Raw genomic sequence first — 10844 nt, 5'->3', positions numbered from 1 at the left:
AGACCCTCTATGGATTACTATGTAGTAACTATAGTGGAGTGTAAGTCACTTGGCATTAGGAAGCCCAAACTATATCTAGAGCGAAATGAATCCCTCAGGAAACCATCACACTCTGTAGAACGAATCCCTTAGAAACCATCACACCATGCCCTCGGATAAACTGTATAGGCGTTCACTTATCTGATATTAAGTTTTAATACCCATTTATTAATTTAGTTATCACTTGTTCGAACTTCTTCACGCTACCTTGTCGAAATACACACCGGGGTATATAGGAGAAGCCACTCCACACATCTACCCTACATACCCATGCTCATTATACGATGAGTGCCCAAAAGCAATACAAATTCCCAAACCAACCCCAAATGAACAATCCCTCAACCATCCTATATCTAGGAGTTCGGGTCTCGCAAGATCCTGCCAAATGCACACACACATGCTCGTGTCTGGGCACAACCAACTTCACGAAATAATCACATAATACCAATGCAAGGGTTGGATATGAGAAATGCAACAATGAAACAAGTACAATCTCACTCAACTGACTTATATTCGGGAGTACAGATTCAACATGAATCCCAAAATGGCAACAAAACACCCAACATCAAGAAATCACTCAACTGGCTAAATCTAGGAGTATGGATTCTACACGAATCCCAATACAAACACCATAAAAACCATGGTTAGATTGGAAACCTAGAATTCATTCCAAATCAATGACCCACAATTAGTGCTAAGAAATACCCAAGAAAGCTGGGTGGTATGCAAATTGAGACATAGTGAAAAAAACCAAAATTCAACAAAATTAAAACCCTTTTTACAATCGGGTATAAAAGCCCCATATATCAAATAAAATTTGGGTTCAGAGTCGGTATGCAAAAATGACTAGCATAACGATTCAGAAACCCAAAACCCTAGGTCAAGAGGTAATCAAATGCTCGTACCCACCCAACCGGGTAGAGCCAGCATACAAGAATGAAGGGGAACACTAGTTCTCTGCCTCCTAGCAAACTGCTATCCAAAACATACTCTAAAACAGAGCTAAAATGTAAAAATGGGAGAGCCCTACATGGCAGCCAAAAGGGAAAATACGAGAATGCTCGCGATAAAATAATTGCTCCGCTAAAACTGTCAAAAGTCTTGATAAACCAAGGTCTCTCCGAGATGGATCCAACGAGATCAACCTTGCACCGATCCCACACCCACAACTCTAACAACGAGCAAAACAATAATTCCTCCTTAAGAGGATTTAGGATTTTTCTCTCCAAAATCAAGTTTCCAAAGTGAGAAGTGAGAAATAACTCACTTTTTGGGATATAAATTCACTTTAAAAGTGCAATATAAAATTAGAAAAATAACTAGCTTACTTAATTAAATCCCTTCTTAACCTAGACAAAATCAGGCAATTCTAATTAAATGAAATTTAATTACGACAAAGCTGTCGATAATTAAAATAAGTTAAATCAATATAAAATTCCCTTAAGACATTAAATCACAATAATTAGATAAATTCCATGACCACTGTGGATTCCTAAATGCATGGACACACTCACGAATCTAATCACATAATGCATTATGAATATGGATTTACCAATTACCAGAGGATTAAATAACAATAAAAGATACATCGCCCATATAGGGACAATATTGGCTCAACATGAAAGGTCTGATCACTGACTCCATATGCCACTGCCAGGGATATAAGCCCTGCACAATAAAAACACAATCAAGTGTAGATGCACATATATATAATAGCCAAAGCAACAATTATACAAAATCACATAATTAAAGCATCTAATTAATTTCATTAACATAATCTATTTAAATCGTTCATTTGCACAATAGTAAAATATTATTGCAAAAATGATGTAAATATTCGTAGTACAATCACATCACAAAGAGAGATCATCAAGCTAGCATCCATCAGGATGACTTACAGAAATCAAATGGGAGAGGCGTTACAAACTTAGGTTTCATATCCTTGATTCACATTTTCACCACTACACACATACAATTAGTATAATAGTTAAATGAAAATGGGAAAACAACCACTTGAAGGAGAGCTTTCCTAGAAAATAATCGGATTAACATCCATCAAGATGACTTACAGAAATAAAATGGGAGAGGCGTTACAAACTTAGGTTTCATATCCTTGATTCACATTTTCACCACTACACACATACAATTAGTATAATAGTTAAACGAAAATGGGAAAACAACCACTTGAAGGAGAGCTTTCCTAGAAAATAATCGGATTAGCATAATTGAGATGTATGTCCTGATATAGAGCAAATATGGCTTCTAATCCACTAGCCTATTTTATGCTGATTACAATAGATAAACACTTATTTTGAATTAGATCTAATGAACCCCACGTTATCCCAATCCCATGTCTTATACTGTCTCCTAGCCTCTAGACACCTAACCTATGTTACATATCCAAAAGAAACACCATATTCCTTAAAAACTAGAAATCAATAAACTAGCCTATAAGTCTATGACATCCATTTAAAATACATTGACACATTATGATTATGTTATCATGATTTGACTATGCACTTCAAATCAAACTCATGGACTCATTTTTCATAAGTAGTAGTTTACAAGAATCCATTTTTAATGAGAATGAATGGTAAACTTAATTAACACTTATAAAGTGAAATTTATAGTGAAGGCCTTCCTAAGAGGTTACTCATCCCAATATTACTCCAACTTAAACATACTTTACGATAAATACATCTTTCAATCTTGAAACATCTACATGACATATATTACAAATTCAATACAATTATACTCGAATATTTATACCTCCCCATGTTTTAAATCAATAGATATACTAAATATATCCATTCTTTTTTTTTTTTTTGCTCGATAAATATATCCATTCTTAGTCTATATACCATAAACTCAAAACATATATTCTTCTTTTGTCACCCCTAACTTTGAACATTTAATATTTTAATCCTTAATAAAAAATTAAAAATAAAAATAAACACTTTTACCGACAGAAAAGACTTCAACTCCACATCTTTGAAGGGAAACTTTTCATTTGGCCCGTCATTTATTGACTTTCCCTCACCATTCACCTGCAAACCATTAATGGATACCCAACTCAAAAGCAGTGTAATACAGCAACACCCTTTAATCCCATACACGAAAACTTGCACAGACATTCTAACCTGGCCCCATTAACCTACATAAACCAAGTTTTAAGTATTTAATTTATCTCAAAGAAAGTTTAGGGCATATAAAAAGAGGGAAGCGCGACGAAGAAAGGTTATTGTAGTATCATCGTTCCGCCTCAGGGGCAGCCCTGCCTGCCACACACGACATAGTTTGATTTTTATCTGTTTTTCTCTGTAAATTTAGAGAGAAACAAGAAATAAGGTTCTGGTTTTCAATTTGGAGGAGATTTCCTGGTAAGACAAGAGATTGCACAAGTTTTCTATTCAAGGGAAAATGGGTGGCGGAAATGGACAGAAAGCTAAGATGGCTCGCGAGAAGAATAATGAGAAAAATAAAGCTCCCAAAGGTCAGTTTTGTATTCCTTTTCAATAAAAAATAAATATGATGAGTTTCTGATAGCTATAATTTTTGCTGTGTTTGGGTCTTGCGTGGGTTTTTTCATGTGTTCGAGAAGTCCGAGGGCTTGCATTTTCTTGGATTTCGACAGTATTATTAGGGCTCGTTTGGGTTTGTTGTGTTAGGGTTTTTTTTCTGTTTTAACTTTTTAAATATCTCTGAAGAGATTAGAGTTGTAAATTTCTGGGGTTTGTGGGTCATCTTAAATCCATGTTTCCCTGGTTTGTTTTGTGGATGATAGATCAGCGAAAATATATCCTGGGTTATTTTTTTGACTCCCCCTATACAGATCTATCCGGGGATAACTTAATGTTTTATTTTTAAAATTGGTTTGATTCCTCGTGTTGGGAAAAATGTTAAGCCTAGTTGTCATAGAGGCGTCTCTTCTAGTGAATCGATTGTTCTTGTCTGCCATAATGTGTCGATGCCCCGATATGCTGACCAATTGGGCTCACCCATCTTATTTCGCAAGAGTTTTACCAGTATGTCAATAAATTAAATATGAGTATTCACTGGGAGTTTATTTTGGGCCTCGGGTGGTGCGCAATTTTATGCCATGCTATACACCTGTCTGTTGGGGTTTTCTGTCTTTTGTCGCCCCTTGAAGTTTAGTAGAAGCGCTTACTGTTTAGATATATGTTTACTTTGACCCTGAATTTTCCGTGGTTTGTATTGTGGATCTTAGACCAGTGAAAGTTGGTTTTCAAAACATTGTGGGTTGTGCTTTTCATTTTTTGCTCTCTGCAATAGTGTTAGGAATGAATATTTGAGACTGGTGTTTACTCGTTCTTTTTGATTTGGCTGTTTTATTTGCTAGTTTGAGATAATACTTGGCTTAGGTGCCACAAGCGAGGGTATTGCATTCCATTGAATAAATCGGCCTTTATTACATATCACTATATGTTTATACCAATTGAGCTATACGGAATCTGTCATGCAAATTGTTGATTTTTATGTTAATACACTAGTTCTTGAGTAGTGTTTATGAGCCACAATTTTGACCACATTTGTGGATGATGTTATCCCAATTGGTTTTTGTGGAATTCAAGTTTTACTTTCTTCCCTGGTGGCTGTAGGTCCAAGAAATATAGTTACTGTTATTTTTGGTTTCACATTCATGTTGAGACCTGATTATGTTTGGCATTGGCACTAGTCTATAGTGATTGCCCTTGTGGACGTTCGGAATGATCAATAACAGAAGAGCTCTCTTGTGAGGCTTGTGCCTACATTTAAGAGCAGATCACATCACAGAAGATTTTCCAGTGGTGTTATGGTCTCCTTTTTTTCAGTTCTCTCTTGAATGTCTTGTTATCGATTTGTTGTTCATTTAGTTTCAAGTCTTATATAACAAGCTAGCTGAAGTAATGGCATGTGACAATACATATTGGTGGTGTTTTCCACAGCTTCTTTCATCTTCACTACTAGTGAGCCCAACCAAAATGCCAAAACTGTTGAAGTCTATGTCCAGTTTCTTCCGCAGTTTTTTCAGTACTCAACATCACTTGCACATTATCAATTTTTTGCAATTTCATCTTTGATAGTTTCTGCTAGTGCATTTCATGGAAACCAGTATACCTTGTTTGTACTAATGAAATATAGTTCTTGTAGGAAAATAATTATTTTTGATTTCAATGAAATCCAAATTCAGTGGGCTGTGAGAAATTATTATCATGGACTGTGGAACTTTGTGATTTTAATTGGAAAATTTACCTGTTTTAGAAAGTAAGGACAAATTATTTTCATCTGATAACATGAGATCAAAGATGTCATTGTGTAGTTTGACAGACACGTTTTTTCAGAGCTGGGATGAATCTTATAGTCTCTGTCAGTGCCATATCCTATGTATTTTTGAAATGGTTGTCTGGCTGGATGATTTGATCGTATTTGAGTTTTGAATGTGAGTGTCTAAAACAGTTGGATAGTGTGTAATCCAACTTTTCTGAATAGTGTTCAGTCCAACATTTCTTAAACCTGGGACTAGAGATTCATCTATTTCATCTATCGTTCCTATATCTTATCATTTAAGTGCAGAAAAGGAAGTGATTAGTCTTTCTTAGTAGAGTCCATACTCACAGAGGAATTTCTGGTTTTTGCAGCTACTGCTGTGTTTTTCATGTTTTTGTCGTTGATTTTTTTCTTTTTTGAAGTTTATGTCTGTCAAATAAGGTCAGCCAGGAGAAGTGTTTGCTTAGAAGTCATATGTTTGTGTTGAAAGGCTGATGTGAGGCTTGCGATCTGGTAGCATTGATGCTATTTTTAAAATTTTAAAAGATGTGGAATATGCTTGTTTTTTTTGTTTAGCATACTGTTGCATGAATTTTATGAGGAATCCCTGAGCTCAAGTTTTTCTTTGGAATCATTTTAAAATGAATCTTTCTTAAATTAGCTTTTATCATGTAAAGTAAATTTACAAGATGATTAGGAATGGATAATGCGTAGAAGAAGCTTTTTTTGTAATTTCATCCTATTCTCAAATGTTAATTAGAAGGGGAAGTCAATAGTTGAAGATTGCTACCCAATTCTGATATTTGCATATTTATGGCTGTTTTGCAGGGAGTCAACTTGAAACAAACAAAAAGGCAATGACTATTCAGGTGATCTTGTCTGTTGCTTGGATGGATGGTTGTTTTTGTTTACTTTTTTGTCTAATGATGTAGGTGATGACTTCAATTTTGGACTGAGAATTCTTTCTTGCTTCTTTCCATATCTTGTTGAATCCTCTATTTTTCTGTAAGATAACTGATGGAAATTGCATATTTTAATTTGTACGAGTTTTGTTTTTGTTTTTAACTTTTTTGACATAATAATCTGGATAAGCGAAATCTTGTTCAAAGATGCTGTGTTCTATGGCAAACTTTCTATATTTATGAATTACAGTTTACGCTTTTTTTTTGGTGAGTGTAGGGTGCACTATATATGTTTATTTTATGCGATTAAAGGAGCATGTATTGTTGAATGAGTGGTTAGGAGCTTAAAAGAGTCGTACCCACCATATATTGTTGAATGAGTGATTAGGAGCTTAAAAGAGTCCTAGCCACATTCTGTGCTTTAGCAAAATTGATAAACCCTGAAGAAAGTCTTCATGACTGTCTTTGTTTTCCTTTCAAGTGTGCTTTTGTACATTGAAATTTAATCTACAGTGTATATTTCAAAGGAAGAAACAAGAGAGAATGCAAGGGTAAATTTGGCTTTTCACACACTTTCAAGTGATGAACATATCTAAAAGTAGCTGTGTGCTTTTCCCATCTGTTGCTATATGACAAGTTGGCCAACAATTTCTTGTTTCTAATATATGCTTAATGGCTTTTGCTTACCTAATCAATGTATCAGCTTGAAAAGTGGAGTTATATTGTTAAAGATTTGAAAAACATTTGCAATTTACCATCTCTTGTTGACATGTCAAATTTTTGTGTGGAAAACTGTACAGCAATAACCTATTAACTCTGGTACGAGGCTCCATGTAAAATGCATGACGTCTGAAACATTTGCAATTTGCCATCTCTTGTTGACTTGTCGATTTTTTGTGTGGAAAACTGTGCAGCAATAACCTATAAACTCTGGTATGAGACTCCATGTAAAATGCATGCTTTCTATTCATGCCACTTCTATGTAGAAAGTCTTAAGATTTATTGATCAAGTGTGTTTGAACTTTCTGCTTATGGCTTTGGGATATCTGTAGCAATTACCCATTTACTATGGTCCTGATATTTACATGAAAGTGCACGCATACTTTTATGCCACTGTTCTGTAAATTCATGTAAAATTCTGGGCTGATTTTTTGGTTGATGTTCCAGATTATAAATATAATGCTTTTGGAAAGTGCCATAAGATTTTAAAAGATTTGTCAGAATCACTTTTCAAAATGAGTTATTGTTGCTTTTCTTCAGAAAGTCATGTTAACAGTTACAGGCAGATAGAAAATTACAATTAAGTTACTTTGTGCGTTAAGGTGTAATTTTTGCTAAGCTTTGGTTAAGGTTTTTAGGAACAAGTATCAACTTGTATATCTTTTGAGTAATTGTATTTCAGGGAATTGACTAAATTCTGGGCACTGGAATCCTTGTAATGATAATGCACCGTAGAGATGCAGTTTAAGTGTTTCAATTGTGCAGAGATAATTTTGCTCCTTGCATTCCTTTCATTCCCAGGCCTCATTTGATCAGTACTTATTTTAAATATTTTTTGGTTTAATTCTGTACGGTTTTCCTTATGTTTCTGGGTTGGTATAGTGATTGTTTTCTGTATGGTCTTTTGCAGTGCAAGGTTTGCATGCAGACATTCATCTGTACAACATCAGAAGTGAAATGCAGGGAGCATGCTGAAGCAAGGCATCCCAAGTCTGATGTTAATCAGTGTTTCCCTCATCTGAAGTAGTAATTCTTCTTTATTTGCTAATGGCTGGTTTCTATAACCTGATGACAGGGTTTACATGGTTTGAATTTTTTTACTATATACAGCTTGTGCATGATGAATAAGCTGCCTTGATATATGGAACTTGTAGTTATAGGTTGCAGTACAGTCTTGTCTGGGGATGTGAAAGTGCAGCTCAAAGTAGGGCAGTGTTTTCTCCAAAAACAATGGTTTGGTATTTAGCTTGAATTTTATGTACTATACTATCAGTGATTCTAAGCTTGTTTTACCAACTTCAATGTTTTTAGTTATATACTGTCAACTTCTTCTTTTCCCATAAAATTCAAATTGGCAATATTTGCTTCAAAAAGCCTTGATTTGTATCCCATTATTCATGCCTTTCCCTTTAGGCTTCTGTATGATTCAGATATTTTAATGATCTGGACAAACTAATACTATCTTATCACCTGGCTTGTTAATGTTGAGCATCTCTACTTTCAAGAGTTGGAATCTTAACAGCACTCATCATGCCTTTCCCTTTAGGCTTCTGTATGATTCAGATATTTTAATGATCTGGACAAACTAATACTATCTTATCACCTGGCTTGTTCAAAGAATGTTGAGCATCAATACTTTCAAGAGTTGGAATCTTAACAGCACTCATCTATTAATTGATATGGTAATTTAAAAGTCAAAGATCGGTCAAAATTCCCATAAACCATAGAATGAAAGATTGAGTTGATAAACCTTATTTTCACTGGAGTACAATACTTGATATCAAGCTGTAGAGAATCAAGGGATATGCCTGCTACTAAGTTTTGTTTGAGATATAAATAGTTTAAAGACCAGTGCTTGCCAGCAGGCAAATTACATTGGCTGTTGTTTGAAAACTCGTCATTGCCAATCAGGTGATGGTTTGTAATGTCATTGAATGTGCCTCTATTTGTGGTGGTGTGTGAACATTGGTATTATGATATTGCTATACCCTATTTGCAAAACCTTCACCAAGTGTTGTGCCTTGTGAACCATTCATTACAAAGCCCCTTAAGCTCATCAGTTGATAAGTAGGAGTTATATTCCACAGCAAGTCAAATCATGATATTGCTATCAGGATTTAACTGTGTTTTTTGAGTCAAATTCTTTGACCCATATTTCATGTGCAGTGGTTCACCAAACCCATTTCTCATGAGAATGAATGGAACACTTAGTAGTCATTGGATCTAAGGTGAGGCTCACAGAGGTGAAGCACCGAGACTTCCTGGGAGGTCACTAGATGCCTAATGAAGGATGCTAGGCAAATGACAATCTTGGTTTCACACCAACTGCCACAATGAAACTCGATGTATAAACCTCCACATTCCAAATCCCAGCAGAGAACTACGTCATGGCCATCCTCTACTCTAAGCTCATAACAATCCTAATACGTGATTAGTACTCACGTTTCTGCCTCAACAAAAGATTTATGTCCTCCATGGAGGAGTCTACACAGATTGCAATCTCTAGTTCCAGTTCCAGTTCCAGTTCCACTACACATCTTTCTGTTCGTAGCAATTAAAATAAAAATAAAGTGTGATGCATAATTGTTGAATGCATGGTTATTAGCAGTTTTTCCCTAGTTAATCAGTAGTCTTTTAAATTCCAAGTTCGTTGCTTAATAACACGTGCAATCATGTTGAAATCATGTTGAAACTGCAACATTTTTGTTCTAAGAATTAGGGTGTATTGTTTCATTAGGTGTTTGAATAAACATGTTTGCTGAGACGTAATGAATAAAAAAGTGAGGTACTGAAAGTTTTAGTTTTTTTCTTGCTCCATATTAGAATATTCTATGTGGAAAAATAGAGCATTTTTTTTGATTGGTAAAGGGCCGAAGCCTAGATAGATTTGATTAATTTAATAAAAGAGTTACAAAAGCTTGCTCCGTTCAAATGGCCACTAGTAGGAAAGAACGGAGGAGAAAACTTCCAGTCTAGCTCGAGACAAATGTTTTATATTATTACATCTTAAAAGGGGCATACCCCAGTATACTCAATATAAATTAATTTACATCATTAACAGAGGCATCCCCCTGATAAGAGAAAAGATACAATCTTGTTTAAAATTACATAATTAAACATATACTGTCGTTGAAAGAAGAAAACCGCCTGCGAGTGACATATAACTCATGCCAAACTAGCTTCCGCCTAATTAGCTTAAACAATCAACATATTAGAGCACATGAACGGGCTAGAAGAAATCAATCCACCAACCTACTGTTCAAACGGTCTTAATCTTGCAATTATTATAAAGTTAAAAATAAATTACGTATATCAAGAATTAGCACCTCGCGAGATAATAATCAGTAAATGGAATTATTAGAAATGAAGAAAAGGAACAATAACATATCTTCGCATCTCGAGAAACAATAAACTACAGCAAGACTAATTAAATAACATGCATATCAATTAGAAGAATAAGGGCTCAATAACTTTAGTAACTAATTACTTCATCGATAATCATGCACTAATAAATCTAAGAAAAAGAATTAATCATAACGATTGATCCCGAGTATAAGAGTACTAACATAATACTGGGAAAGGCAACAGCATCTAGGACTAAACCTAGATAAGGAGCCTAGAAAAGGAGGGAGACACACTAACTTAGGACAACGAATCTTGAAAGGACCTGAGAAAAGATCAAAAAAAAGAAAAAAGGAGAATATATTAACCTAAAAAATATAATATAAATATCTACCAAAAAAGACAAAACCTAAAAATCTATAAAAAAAAAAGTAATAGGAAAAGGAGGGAATGAACCAAAAGCTTAGAGGAAAAATATAGAACTAAAAAACAGCAAGCAACATCCAAATCGAGAAATAAACCTAAACCAACATACTCATCGTCTCAAAGATACTATGCTAGTGATAAATCAAA

The 10844-nt window shown here is 34.7% G+C and overlaps 1 protein-coding gene across 1 annotated transcript; it reads left to right on the top strand.

The window, feature by feature from the left end:
- Positions 1-3279: 3279 nt before the first annotated feature.
- Positions 3280-8302, top strand: LOC149557583 (uncharacterized protein At2g23090). The gene is made up of 3 exons (XM_089832221.1): positions 3280-3532; positions 6136-6176; positions 7840-8302. Exons 1-3 carry the CDS (start codon positions 3460-3462, stop codon positions 7954-7956), a joined length of 231 nt encoding a protein of 76 aa, XP_089688347.1. The 5' UTR covers positions 3280-3459; the 3' UTR covers positions 7957-8302.
- The last annotated feature ends 2542 nt before the right edge of the window (positions 8303-10844 follow it).

Source organism: Cupressus sempervirens, chromosome 5, assembly GCF_028749045.1.
Source record: "Cupressus sempervirens isolate cs-2001-9-10 chromosome 5, ASM2874904v1, whole genome shotgun sequence".
Classification (NCBI taxonomy): Eukaryota; Viridiplantae; Streptophyta; class Pinopsida; order Cupressales; family Cupressaceae; genus Cupressus; species Cupressus sempervirens.
The sequence above is the reverse complement of the archived record's forward strand: the minus strand, read 5'-3'. Positions and strand labels throughout refer to the sequence as shown.